The sequence below is a fragment of the Narcine bancroftii genome, chromosome 3 (assembly GCF_036971445.1).
Source record: "Narcine bancroftii isolate sNarBan1 chromosome 3, sNarBan1.hap1, whole genome shotgun sequence".
Taxonomy (NCBI): domain Eukaryota; kingdom Metazoa; phylum Chordata; class Chondrichthyes; order Torpediniformes; family Narcinidae; genus Narcine; species Narcine bancroftii.
The window spans coordinates 195,118,609-195,133,904 of NC_091471.1; the positions used below are offsets into that span (position 1 = coordinate 195,118,609).

The following is a 15,296-nucleotide window of genomic DNA, read 5'->3' on the forward strand; positions in this document are numbered from 1 at the left end:
AAGCGCACTGCAAAGTAATATCAAATTTAATACATACAGTGTACTTGCGTTTCAGACCCACAGGCAAGTGGCATCGAGTTGAATTTGAAAGAATTACATTAGTTGTTATAATTTTTGTGGCTTCTTGACTGATGCAATTAGTGTCCTTTTCCAAAGATATTTTTTCTTCTTCTACAGAAATTAAATATCGATCACTTTCAAATTCCTTGCCTGGTTTTATCTACCAAAAATACAAATTTATATAATTGGAAGAAGAAAGAGAGGGGATCTAATTGAAACATTAAAAATTCTCAAAAGACTAGACAGACAGGATGCTAAAAGGGTATTTCCCCTTGTGGGGTTGTCTAGAATAATAGGATCAGTCTCAAGATACAGGGGCAAGATACTTTGAATTGAGATGAGAAATGTCTTTGCTTAAAGAGTATTAAACCAGTGGAATTCATTACCACAGAGTACATAGAGGCCAAGTTGCTGACCATATTTAAGAAGGAAGTGGTTAAATTTCTAAATGATAAAGACAATCATGGACATGAGTTTTGAACAAAACTATTTTAGTGAGATGCATGATCATCCAAGGTTACACTAAATGATAAATAAAAGGCCAAATGGGTTACTCTTGCCTCTATTTGTCTATGTATTTAGAAGAATCTTTAACTTTCCAAAATAATTCCATGATCTATCTAGAGCACCAAACAAAATTTCATTCTGGGCTATCAATGCTTAATCGGAGGAGTACAGTTTGAGGAAGCAGTATATTTTGAAGTGGAGGTGCAGAAATGTTACTGGAGAAAAGTTTAGACCATGGGATCGAGACCATTGGACAATTAACCACGATAGTGGAACAACTAGATTCAAAGATAATAAAGAATCCATAAATGGAGGAGCATGCTTACCCAGGAGAGTTACACAGTGTCAGAGAAAATTAGAGCTAGGGAGGGAAGAGATAAGGAAGAGTTTTCAAAAAGAATAGGCTTAGATAAGCTCATTTATAGAAAGTAGATAACTTGAGGTTTCCCAGAAAAAAATTAGAATTGTCAATCTCAGAAGTAAAAGAGAAATTCTAGAAATTTCTGCACTGTGTGAACGGATGCAGGGAACAATGTTATAAACGTCAAAATTTCCATTCCATTGCAAGGATTGGATTGATGGGGATGATGATGCCACAGCTATAACTTCAGAGTGGGCAATGACAAGCATGAAGTCAATGGCTGGAGAATTGATTTGATGTAAAGGACTGACCACAAGAGCTTTGAAATATATAAAGGGGTAAAATTTCTGTTCACCTGGCAATATAACTAGACGTAACAGAGGGTTCAAGACATGGTGGTAAAATAGAATATATATTGCAAAACATTTACAGCACGAAAACAAATTAGGAAATCAATGTATCTGGCTGCTATGTCCTACAGAATCCTCCTCTCACTTCTCTTCATTTAACCTGATCAATATATTAGCACATTCATTTCTCCTTCATATGCTATTTAATTGCTATTAACTAGATCTAATCTACATATTTACCTCAGTTTCCCCCTGTGGTTTTCAGATCCAAATTCTGATCATTTTTAAGGAAAGCACATCATGTTGTATTTGTTAATAACTATATTGGTCCCCATTTATTTTTTTTCATCTGCAAATAGAACATTTTCTTATTGACTACTCCCTTATAACCTCTGAAAAATCATTTGGAATGAAAAACCTTAGCTTTGTTGATGGATATAACCACTCTTCCAGGTATAATCAAATAAAGTAAATCAAGTATAGCATCATAACAAATAAAACATTCCAATAGAGATGAAAAAAAATTACTTAAAATAGATCACCTCTTCAAACCTGATATATATGTGATCCAGACAAAGTCCTTTATCATCATACAAAGTTGCCTGAAAGGAAAGCAAAAGCCCTGATGATAGGTCATCGACGGGAAACATATAACCATATAACCATATACAGCACGGAAACAGGCCATGTCGGCCCTTCAAGTCCGTACCGGTTTACTTGAACAACTCCACTTATTTATAACTGAAGGAGTTCTGAGGGTTTTCAGACTGAGGTGGGTTGGGCATTATCTTTATTCCTGTCTTCTTATTGGATATTTCCAATATTCTATTTCCACATTAAAAAATTGACTTTGGTCTCCAAAATTTTATTTTCCCCAATAATTATTGACACCAACATAAATAAATAATGAAACAATAATCTGGTTTAAGAATCCAAAAAGTAATACATTCACTTGTAATAAATCTTCACTATTTTGAGATCTCAAAAACAAAAGGTTGGACTTGAAATGGCCATGACCTTGAACAAGTATTTTTTGTCAGACTTCAGTGTGCAAGATGCAGGTAACATGCCAGAGAGTGACGTTAAGGAGGTGATGAGGTCTTCAATACAATTGCTATCAATAAAAAGGCAAATTAATTGGCTAAAAGGTAGATGAGGTCTACTGGTCTGGAATGCAACCCATGGTACTGAAAGAAGTCATTGGAAGTATATCAAAATTGTCTGGAATTTGGGCAGGTCTCAGCAAATGTAATGCCATTGTTTAAAAAAAGGTGGACAAAGGTAGGTAACTATATGCCAGTTAGCTTAAAGTCCATTGTTGGGAAAATGGTTAAAGCTAATATTTAGGAAAAAGTTGCAGGATATACAGAGATAAAGTGAGCAAGAAGGCAGATGCAGCATGGATTTAGAAAGGGCAGTTTTCATTTATCTAATTTACTGGAGTTCTTTGAGGATTATAACATGCACAGTAGATAAGAAAGGAACAGGTAGATGTGTACTTCGATTTGCAGGTCCTCAATAAGGTATTGCCCAAAAGACAAACAGAATGCATGAAGTTGGAGTAATGTATGATCAAAAGTATCTGAAATATAAAACTCTACAGTCTCTGTGATTGTAGTATAAACACACTTAAATGCTAGAGGAATTCTGGCCTGAGCCCTTCTTCAAGGAATAAGCAAAATACAGGAAATTTCAGAATAGAGACAAGTGCTGTCTATGGGAGGAGTCCAGACCAACAAAAGGTATTAATTGGATATGATAAGGGGAGAGATGAGAATTGATTTTGTCTGTGTGAAAGGAGACAGAGGGAGAAGGGAGAAGGGAGGGGGGGGGAGAGAGAGAGAGAGAGAGAGAGTGGTGGAAGGTGACGGGGAAGAAGGGTGGAGGTTTAATCAAAGTCAAATTAGATATTAATATCATCGGATGGAGGGTGCCTAGACAGATGATGAGGTGTTGTTCCTCCAATTTGTGGATGGTCTAAGTTTGGCAGTGCATGAGACCATGGACAGACATGTCAGCAAGGGAATGGGAAGGGAATTGGGTGGCCACTGGGAGATCCACACTATTGTGGCAGATAGAGCTGAGGTGCTCAACAAAGCAATTTCCCAGTCTGTGCCCACTCTGTCCGATGTCGAGAAGACCACAACGGGAGCACCAGATGCAGAAGATGACCACTGCAGATTCACAAGATTCACTTGGAAGGACTGTTGGGGCCCCGAATGATAGTGAGGGAGGAGTGTGGGCACAAGAGAGCATCTGCTGCGATCAGAGGGGTAGGTACCAAGGGGATGACTGGTGGGAAGGGAGAAGTGGACAAGGTAGTCACAGAGGGAGTGGTCCCTGGAGAAGGTGGAGAGGGATGTTCTAATGGTGGGATCACATATATTATCAAGAATGGAGGATTGGTGAGGAGTCACGTGATGGAGTAGTGGCCGGACGGTGAACTCCAGCCCTCTCCAGAAAAGTCGGAAAAAACAAAGGAAAACACAAAGCACAGAAATAAAAGTTACAGAAAAGTGAGTATAAAGGTGGAAAGAAGATGGCGACAAAAAAAGAAAAATCGAAAGCAACGGTAAGAAGAGAGGAAGAGAAGACAAAGGAGGAAAAAGGTGAAGGCCTTACCTGTCCGAAGAGGCCCGCTGCAGAGAGAGAAACCCGCTCCCTCAGGTCGGTAAATAATGGACTACAAAAATGGCTCGCAGAGCCGAGTAAAAGTGCGCAACCGCGCATGCGCGAGGATGCAAATGAAAAAAAACACACCGACGGGAGGGGGGACCAGCTGGGGAGTCGATCTCCACAGCCGGCAACGACAGCTGCAGAACACCTGCAGCAAGAAGAGACCACAGAAGACAATAGAAACAAGAAAGAAGAGGAGGAAAGGGCACCAAAGAAACAACAGATGGTCAACCCAGAGGAAGAAGAAGAGGAAGAGGAAGAGTACAGTGAAATAGAAGAAAAGAAAGGCAAGGTAAAGGATATACTTGCTCTTATTAAAGGATACATGGAGTCATTTAAAGAATGGCAAACACAGGAATTTAAGGATTTAAGAAAAAGAATAAACAACACAGAAGAGAAAATAAATAAAATGGAGATGACCTTAATAGAAATGGGAAAGAAAATGGACAAGATGGAAGAGCGGGCAGTAGCAGCAGAAATTGAGGTAGAGAACTTAAAAAAGAAATTGGAGGAATCTAATAAAAAAACTAAAGAGACACAAGAACTACTAGCTCAAAAAATAGATACAATGGAAAACCATAACAGAAGAAATAACATAAAGATAGTGGGCCTTAAGGAAGATGAAGAAGGCAAGAATATGAGGGAGTTTATAAAAGAGTGGATCCCTAAGACCCTAGGATGTCCAGAACTACAGCAAGAAATGGAAATAGAAAGGGCACATAGAGCATTGGCCTCTAAACCACAACCACAACAAAAACCAAGATCTATTGTAGTAAAATTCCTAAGATATACTACAAGAGAAAAGGTACTGGAGAAGACAATGGAAAAAGTAAGAGGGGGCAACAAACCACTGGAGTATAAAGGACAAAAAATCTTCATTTATCCAGATATAAGTTTTGAACTCCTAAAGAAGAGAAAAGAGTTCAATACAGCAAAGGCGATTTTATGGAAGAAAGGGTATAAATTTATACTAAAGCATCCAGCGGTATTGAAAATATTTATTCCAGGACAACAAAACAGACTATTCTCGGATCCAGAAGAAGCACGAAAATTTGCAGAACAATTACAAAAATAGACTGAGGGAGGAAGACGGGTAATGAGAGTTAAAATGATCACGATTGATATGTATGTGGGTAAAGACAAAAATAGACTGAGGGATGAAGACGGGTAATGAGAGTAAAAATGATCACGATTGATATGTATGCGGGTAAAGAGGTATAAGAGTGAATAGAGACAATGAGCATACATGAATGTATCTGTACTAAGAGGAAAATATAGATAGTATAGACAAGAATTAATAAGGGAAGGTAATGGAATAGAGAGAATAAGGAGGGAATTAAAAGAGTGACCTTTGTGACATATGAAAAGTGAAATCTTTTCTGGGGGAGGCGGAGTGGGGGGAAATAGCGGCCACTGCAAAATCAGTTGACGCTTGCGAGTGGATTCGCAAATCCAAATGGAGAGGGGAGATGTGGTTGTCCGACAAGGGATAAAGGACAACTCAGGAGGGGAAGGGGAGATTGGGGATAAATAAGATAGAAATAGGAGAATAAGGAAAATGTTGGATGTTGTAGGAATGTTGTCTTATAAAGAGTTGAAAATAAGAAAACAGAAATGGAAAAGGAGGAAAGGTAATGATGGAAAAACGGAAAGAGAAGATAAACAAAATATAAAAGGGCTACGCTGAACTATATGTCTTTAAATATTAATGGAATACATAACCAAATTAAAAGGAAGAAACTACTAAATTTAAATGAATAAATGTATTCCATTAGAAAAAATAACATATAGGTTAAGAAATAATATTGAAATATTCGAACAAGTATAGGAGCCTTACATTAAATACAATAGCGAAAACCTACCGGGGACAAACATTACCTAAGTTGATGGAAGGAGAAGGAAAGAAAAGAATGGACTCAGTAGAATTTCTGGTGTAATTTTGTTGAATGACAACATTGTCTGACTGGCTTAATGCAACCTAGATTGTATACCTAAAATGGATGAGGGGGGGGGGGGGTGGGGGGGTGGTTTGGGAGGAAAGGGGGGGGGGGGGAGAAAAAGTCACTGTATATGTGTGAAAAAGAAATAGTGTATATCATGGCTAATGTGATTTATGGTGTGAAAAATAAAAAATTAAAAAAAAAAAGAATGGAGGATTGGTTAAGCAATAGAAGGCAGAGGTGGAATAAATGGTTAGTAATCAGTGGTTAGTAGGTGCTGCAGGGATCAGTGCTGATCCCACAAAGTGAATGGGGAAGAGTCTGGCAGATGGACTTCATGTTAGTAAATATGAAGTCATCCAATTTGGAATGAAAAATAGTAAATCACAATACTATTTGAATGATAAAGAATTGCAGCATGCTGTTATGCAGGAACCCACAAGTGTTTGTATATTAATCACAGAAGGTTAGTTTGTAGGTTATCAAGGAGATAAAGGGATGTTGGCCTGATGGAGTTGCTGTAACACCAGTACTGCCACTGGTGCAAACCCGGGAGAGTAAGGATCAGAAACACAGCTCTGCTCCGCAGGGTCCTACTGCCAGGTTTTGATGTCGATGACCCCGTGCAGGCTTTAAACTGGCTGTTAAAGGGACTATGCTTTTTTTAAAAAACATCTAGAAACCATGGAAGTCTATGCCCAAGATGGCAGCACCGATGATTGGCAGCAGACCACACAACTAATGCAACAGACTCTGCGGGATGAGCAGACTAGCACAGGACACCACAAGTGGAAGAACACCCCACCACTGAGGAGAAGCCTGGAAGACCCATCAGGGAATGAGACCATGGCAGCAGACAAGCAAAGCACTCAGTGGCTGAAGGACCTGCACAGTTCGCAAGCTGTTGGCAACCAAAGGACTCACACCAAGCTGTGGGTGATTGGAGATTGGAGACTGGCACCTGAGGAACTCACACCAGACTATGGGCTGCTGGAGATCGGGTTATTGGAATCAGGTATTAGGATCAGGATTAAAGGGGATGCAGACAGCATGAAGGGCTCCCAAAGGGGCCTCGGGCCCTGAAGGTTTCCTGATGGCATCGGAGGTTTGGATTTCAGAGCTTGGAGTTGCCAATGGATTGGAAGGGGGTTGTGTGGCTGCAGAAGTTGTAGAAATGTGAGGCAATTCCACAGACATAGTGCCTCTGAAGGGACTATTTTCCTTCTCTTTCTCCTTTATTGAGCACACCGGGTGAAGCTAGTAGAACCTCGATGTGCTTTTAAGGCTGGCAAAAGTTGGCAAATTTTGTGTGTTAGCATTTGACAATAAAGGAATCTTGAATCTTTGCTAAAAGGATTGAATTTAAAATGAGGATATCCTGCTGTAACTGGTGGGGCCACACCTGGTGTACTGTGTGGAATTCTGAACTCTATTTGAGAAAGGATATTCTGGCGTTGGAGGCATTACAGAGGAGGTTCACCAGGTTAACTCCAGAAATTAAGTGGTTATGAAGAGAAATTGAGTCATTTGGGATCATACCCATTCTACTTTAGAAGGATGAGGGGAGGATGCTTAGATTTTTTTTTTAAATTAAAAAAAAAATCAGAATGTTCAATTAGCTGCTTTCCCTTTACAGCTCATTCAACCCTCTTCCTCTGAATCTACATAGGCTAATCCATTATGTCTCAGATTAAAGCTAGCAATCAGGATAAAATCAGGGATATACACCAAGTCATCCACAAATGATCAGATTAAGGCTCCCCAACCTTCTTGCCACTTAGGGTGGCATGGTTAGTGTAATGCTTTTACAGTGCTAGCGACCGGGACCGGAGTTCCAATCCCGTGCTGACTAGAAGGAGTTTGTTCGTTCTTCCCTCGTCTGTGTGGGTTTTCCCCAAGTTTCATCCCACCATTCGAAACGTACCGGGGGTGTAGGTTAATTAGGTGTAAATTTGGCGGCACAGGCTCCAAAGCCAAAATGGTCTGTACTGTGCTGTATGTCTAAATTTAACATTTTGATTTTAAAAAGTCACTGCAGTCATGCAAGTCTGGCAGGAGATGAGATGCAAGACTCAAACACATGGAACCACCTGCTTCCATCTTATGAGGAGAGTCTCCACATTCCCATCATCTCCATTGATCAAAATCACCTTCTCTGTTCTTAGTTGACATTTGTTCTGATCAAAACCTTTGTCAAAAGAAATAGATATGGTAAAAACAGGGAAGTTGCTTTTACTGGCAGGCAAGACTAGAACAATAGGACATAGCCTCAAGATTAGGGTGAGGAGATTTAGGATGGTCATGAGGAGGAGGAACTGCTTCTGCCAGAGTAGTGAATCGGTGGAATTCTCTGCCTAATGAAGCACAAAATGAAGCCTTGATAAATGTTTTTAATACACAGATAGATTTTGAAATATTTGGAGAATTAAGGGTTATAGAAAGCAGACCAGAAGTGGAGCTGAGTCCAAGGCCAGGACAAACATGATCGTACAAAATTGCAGAGCAGGCTATTCCTGCTCCTATTTCTTATGTTAAAATCAGAGTGAAATTCTAATCCTGGCATGGTTATGAATTAAGAAAGAAAACCAAACACTAATAAAGAAAGTGGTCTCAGATTATTGTGCACTATTCTTGAGTCTGATGCAGATAAGTCTACCTTTATTTCAGCAATTGGGAAAACAAACAAAAAAAATCATTAATTATTAAAACATATTGATTCATGATTTAATTCCACATATTGAGAATAACACACATCTGAGTCAGTTACATTTCTAGGATAATTCAGTTAATAACTATCACACTTTCTTATGCATTCTCAGATTTCTTGACTCTGTTCGTGCTGAGTTAAGCAATTTCAGATGAGAAGATACTTATAAACTGCAACAGGTACTGGTGACCTGTGACAGGGAAAAAAAGCCCGTTCCTGATAATGTACCAGCAATGTAGGCTATTAAAACTAGATGCAAAAAAGCTTGGACATGTGATGAAAAAAATCCCATCATGCACTTCACGTTGTGGAAAATTTAGTATGAAGGCAGGAATGAAAAAATAAATTTCAACACACAAGGAGAACTGATTTATTTCTCTTAAATATCCTGCTAATTCAAATAAATAATCATCACTTTCTCTTAAAATTTATATTGATTCAGACAGTGTCAAAACAGGGGGGCGTGGCAAGATGGCGTAGAAGAAAGACGTGTGTTCCACCTTTCCCCAGCTAGATTATTAAATACCTGATTTTTTAAATTATAAAAATGGTTAAAAATAATATTTACAGCTTTTTGAACAACAGTGATTCATTATGGCTACTAATGTGAAGAAATCTAACTCAACTTCAGAAGAAACTACCATTTAAAAGTGTAGAACTGAGGCCTACCTGTACAGCCAAATACATGGAGTCATTGTTGGAGCCTCCATGCCTCAGAGGACTCCTGCCCGTTCAAGCTTGACCTTGGCGCCAATCCTGCAGTCGCAAGATGGCGCCGGCATTTTGATAAGTTCGGTCGTTGCCGATACGTGTGCACGTGAAGTCGGAGGACGCTCCTGCACATCCAGCGGTTCTGCCGGGCATGCGTGGGGCATCCCGGGTCCGAGAACATTTGGAGAAAGTGTAGGCTGTCGGGTGTCCAAACCCGCAACCACAGTCAAAGGACCTATGGTGACTGAAGAAGAGGAACTTACCTCATTGGAATTTGCCCAGGAGGAGGAGCCTGCAGTTAAAGAAGGTAGTCCTCAAAAAGTGGCTATGGAATCTGGATTGGACTCACTGTTCACTGTTTTGGAAAAGGGATTGCTTGCCAAATGGACGATGTGTCAAAACAAATGTCAACTCAAATGACCCAAGGATTTGAAAACAAATGAGGTGAAAACAAAAATGAATACTATGTGTGATTAAATGTCAACTATGAAACAAGAAATGACTGTGGTTAAGAGTGATATTAATAGATGTATAAAATCTGTTGATATTGTACAAGATCATTTTAAAAAATTGAAACAGCCTTTTCTGAATTTCAAAATCAGGTGGAACGCAATAGAGAAAAAAATGGAAAAAGTGGAAGGTTCTTTTGTAGATTGGGGGTTTCAAAAAAATGGATTTATTGAAGAAGATTGATTTGTTGGAAAAATCAAAGCTGAAGAAATAATGTGAAAATAGTTGGTCTTCCAGAGGACATTGAAGGTTCCGATCCAATAAATTTTTTTAAACATTGGATCCCAGGGGTTCTGGGTAAAGAGCTTATTCCTGAAGGTTTGGAACTGGAACGGGCCCATAGAGCGTTGAGGAAAAAAACACTTTCCAGGACAAAAACTGAGGGCGGTCTTGATTCGTTGCTTGAAATATCAAGATAGAGAAATTATTTTACGAATGGAGGTACAGGAAGTGCGGCAGAGTCAATCCCCATTGATGGTTCAAAATAATAGTTTTTTTTAATGCCGATTTGAGTCAAGGGCTTATTAGAAGACGACGGGAATTTAATTCAGCTAAAGATGTCTTATGGCAAAAGGGCTACAAGTTTGCTTTTTGTTATCCTGCAATGTTGAAGGTTTTTTACGGAAACTTTCAATCTCAATTTTTTGAGAATGATCACGATGCCTTGGTTTTTGCTAATTAATTGCCACAGTTGCGAAGAAATGGATGGTCTTCATCATTGTCTCCTAAGAGGAGGGTAAACAGAAATGGGAATGGGTATGCAAAGAAAAAAAGAGTTGACACAAAGTCTTCTTGACATTGAAGATCCGGAACAACCTTGGAATCCGGTTTGGAATCATTGGGTTGAATATATTTATTATATTTGATTGTTCATAATTACATAATGAATATGTATCTGGCTGGTGGGGTGGATGATACTGAAAGCTTTAACTGTCATCTACCACTAGTGGGCTTACCACACCCAGATTTTTAGGATGTTACTACCTTTGGGTGGTTTTTTTTTAATTATTTTTTGGGGTTTTTTGTTTATTGAGGGGTGGGATTTTTTTTGCTTTTGAAGAATTATAAAGGGGATAGTTATTTTATAGAGTGTAAATATATTAGTAGCTAGTAAAAATGTCTACTTTAAATTTTGCAACTTTTAATGTTCAGGAATTAAATAATCCAATTAAGCGAAAGAGGATATTGGCTTATATTAAAAAAAGAAAATTGATATTGCCTTTTTACAAGAAACACATTTGACTGAAAAGGAACATTTTGAAGTTCAAAAGAGATTGGGTTGGATCTGTGTTTGCTTCTTCTTTTAATACTAATGCAAGAGGTGTGGTGATTTTGATTCATAAAAATTTACCATTTGAATTGGAATCTTCAAAGGGAAATGCTGTAGAGTTTTATGGGTGAACTGTAAAATCTTTGCTGGATCTTGGACTTTGTTTAATCTTTATGCTCCTAACATAGATGATGAGCGGTTTATTTCAGAAGCTTTTTTTACTGTTAACTCAACCTAATGAAAATATTTTAGTTGGGGGAGATTTTAATTGTGTTTTGGAACCTTTAGTGGACAGAAAGCTGAAGAGTACAAGGAAATCAAAGATGGCAATACAAATCAATGCATTGATGAAAGATTTAAATCTGGTAGATAATTGGAGAAAGGTTAATCCTACAGAGAAAGATTTTTCTTTTTATTCATCACGACATGATTCGTTTTCTAGGATTGATTTCTTTTTGGTATCAGCACACCTACAAGGTAGAGCACTGCAAGCCGAATATAAAAGTAGAGTTATATCGGACCATTCATTATTATTTTTTTCCTGTGAAAGTTCAGAAGTGGTACGTTTGTCGTATAGATGGAGGTTTAATGCAATGTTATTTAAAAAACCTAGTATTTGCCAAAGCCCTTTCCTGCTCACGGTGTCGAAGGCTTTGGTGAGGTCAACAAAGGTGATGTAGAGTCCTTTGTTTTGTTCTCTGCATTTTTCTTGGAGCTGTCTGAGGGCAAAGACCATGTCAGTAGTTCCTCTGTTTGCGCGAAAGCCGCACTGTGATTCTGGGAGAATATTCTCGGCGACACTAGGTATTATTCTATCGGATGTCCCCCAAAGTTCCTCAACATGATTATCCAACTGCACGAAAACCAACAAGGTCGGGTCAGATACAGCAATGAGCTCTCTGAACCCTTCTCCATTAACAATGGCGTGAAGCAAGGCTGTGTTCTGGCACCAACCCTCTTTTCAATCTTCTTCAGCATGATGCTGAACCAAGCCATGAAAGACCCCAACAATGAAGACGCTGTTTACATCCGGTACCGCACGGATGGCAGTCTCTTCAATCTGAGGCGCCTGCAAGCTCACACCAAGACACAAGAGAAACTTGTCCGTGAACTACTCTTTGCAGACGATGCCGCTTTAGTTGCCCATTCAGAGCCAGCTCTTCAGCGCTTGACGTCCTGCTTTGCGGAAACTGCCAAAATGTTTGGCCTGGAAGTCAGCCTGAAGAAAACTGAGGTCCTCCATCAGCCAGCTCCCCACCATGATTACCAGCCCCCCCACATCTCCATCGGGCACACAAAACTCAAAACGGTCAACCAGTTTACCTATCTCGGCTGCACCATTTCATCAGATGCAAGGATCGACAATGAGATAGACAACAGACTCGCCAAGGCATATAGCGCCTTTGGAAGACTACACAAAAGAGTCTGGAAAAACAACCAACTGAAAAACCTCACAAAGATAAGCGTATACAGAGCCGTTGTCATACCCACACTCCTGTTCGGCTCCGAATCATGGGTCCTCTACCGGCACCACCTACGGCTCCTAGAACGCTTCCACCAGCGTTGTCTCCGCTCCATCCTCAACATCCATTGGAGCGCTTACATCCCTAACGTCGAAGTACTCGAGATGGCAGAGGTCGACAGCATCGAGTCCACGCTGCTGAAGATCCAGCTGCGCTGGATGGGTCACGTCTCCAGAATGGAGGACCATCGCCTTCCCAAGATCGTGTTATATGGCGAGCTCTCCACTGGCCACCGTGACAGAGGTGCACCAAAGAAAAGGTACAAAGACTGCCTAAAGAAATCTCTTGGTGCCTGCCACATTGACCACCGCCAGTGGGCTGATATCGCCTCAAACCGTGCATCTTGGCGTCTCACAGTTTGGCCGGCAGCAACCTCCTTTGAAGAAGACCGCAGAGCCTACCTCACTGACAAAAGGCAAAGGAGGAAAAACCCAACACCCAACCCCAACCAACCAATTTTCCCCTGCAACCGCTGCAATCGTGTCTGCCTGTCCCGCATCGGACTTGTCAGCCACAAACGAGCCTGCAGCTGACGTGGACTTTTACCCCCTCCATAAATCTTCGTCCGCGAAGCCAAGCCAAAGAAAAGATTTAAAAAACCAAAGTTTGTTACTTTTGTTAAAGAGCATATCTCTTTATTTTTGACTGAGAACATTAATTCTATGGATAGTCATTCTGTAGTATGGGACGTGTTAGAAGATTATTTGAGGGTACAGGCTATTAGTTATTCTACGAAAGTTAAGAAACAATATATGGCAGGAAGTTTATTGTTGGTAAATCAGATTGCTGAGTTAGAGAAAGATTTTCAGAAGGATGTGACTGAAGATTAAAAAAAATTGCCTTAGCGAAATTGAAATTACGCTATAATACTTTACAAACTTATCAGTTTGAGCATTCAATTAATCGATCTAAACAACGTTATTATGAGTTGGGAGAAAGAGCTCACAAGGTACTTGCTTGGTCATTGAAAGCTGAACAGGCATCTCAGACAATTAATGCCGTTAAAAAGAATTCAATAATTACCTATAAGCCTCAGGAAATTAATAATCAGTTCTATTCATTCTATCAAAAATTACATGCTTCTGAGGGGAACCAGGATAATGGTTCTTTTGAATCTTATTTATCTAAATTAAGGTTACCAGTATTAGATGAGAAAGATATTGAGGAATTGGAATTTCCATTTACAGATTTTGAAATCAAGGAAGCTATATAGGAAATGCCAAATGGAAAGTCCCCAGGGAACGATGGATTTCCTGTGGAATTTTATAATTTTTTTATGATGACTTAGCTAATGTATTTGGAGATGTGTTAAAACAAATTACTGAAGAACAGAAGTTGCCAGAATCTTGTTCAAGTGCTTTAATAACTGTTATTCCAAAAAAAGATAGAGATCCATTAAAAGTGTCTTCATATAGACCTATTTCTTTATTAAATGTAGATTATAAAATTATAGCAAAAGTATTAGCTAACAGACTTGCTACATACTTACCTAAGTTTATATATATTAATCAAACAGGTTTTATTAAGAACAGAAATGCATCAGATAATATTCTTCGATCAGGATTTGAATAAAGCAGTACGAGAGTTTTTGTGGAAAGGTAAATTAGCTCGAGTAGCATTGCACAAACTTGCTTGGAAATATGCATTAGGTGGCTTACAACTGCCACATTTTCAAAATTATTATGAGGCAGCTCAGTTGAAGTTTATTAGTAGACTGATGGATTTGGATCAACCTCCTAGTTGGGCTAAGGTGGAGATATCATGTCTACCTAGAATGGAGATACATTAATTTATATTCTGTTGGAATTTGATATTTTTTTTTATATAAATGGGAATATGATATGCCAATACTGAAACATTTATTAAATATTTGGATTTTTTAAAAATAAATTTTAGGGTCGAAAGATAAATTATTAATTTTAACTCCATTATACAATAATTGGCTTATCCCTTTTTCAATGTTTAATAGTTATTTAAAGATTTGGAATTCTAAAGATATAAAGACAATACAGGACTGTTTTGTAGAGGGACAATTTATTTCTTTCATCCATTTGAGAGAACGATTTGAAATACCTTTAAATTCTTTATTTGTGTATTATCAGCTTAGGGCTTTGGTAAAAGATAATTATGGTAGAGAGATGTATTTACCTACTTCGTCAAAATTTGAATCGTTGACTTCTAAGATACCAAAGAAGGGCTATGTATAATTTATTACAGGACAATATGGATAAACCAGATTGGGAAAAATCTAAACTTAAATGGGAGACTGATTTAGTGTTTACTTTTCCTGAAGATGATTGGGTGAACATGCATCAGGACAATGTAATTAAATTGACTAATGTAAGATATGGTATGGTCAATTATAATTTTTTACATCAATTGTATTTGACCCCGGAAAAGTTAAAAGAAAATATGGGTTTAGTAGTTCAGATTCTTGCTTTAGATGTGGTTTATGTATTGGTACTTTTTTTACATGCTGTTTGGACTTGTGTGAAAGTCCAACCATTTTGGCAAGAAATTAAAATAGTTTTGGAAAAATTGTATAATTTTAAACTACCTTTGATCCCAACGATATTTTTGTTGGGAGATTTGTATTCATTAAGGAGAATGGGTTTGGATAAAGTTCAAATTGCCTTTGTATGTTTGGTGTTGTCAGTAGCGCGTAAATGCGTTGCTACTAC

The 15,296-nt window shown here is 38.7% G+C and overlaps 1 protein-coding gene across 2 annotated transcripts in view; it reads right to left on the bottom strand.

Annotated features, from left to right (window-relative positions):
- LOC138757984 (5'-3' DNA helicase ZGRF1-like) overlaps nucleotides 1–15,296 on the bottom strand; it is a 148,338-nt gene that overhangs the window by 129,764 nt on the left and 3,278 nt on the right. The window contains exons 3-4 of one of the 2 annotated variants that reach the window (XM_069926199.1): nucleotides 1,821–1,880; nucleotides 38–220 (exon numbers count right to left, since the gene is read on the bottom strand). In XM_069926199.1, the coding sequence (XP_069782300.1) occupies nucleotides 38–220; nucleotides 1,821–1,880 (243 nt within the window). The remainder of the gene's footprint in view (nucleotides 1–37; nucleotides 221–1,820; nucleotides 1,881–15,296) is intronic. The other variant, XM_069926200.1, reaches the window with a different exon arrangement.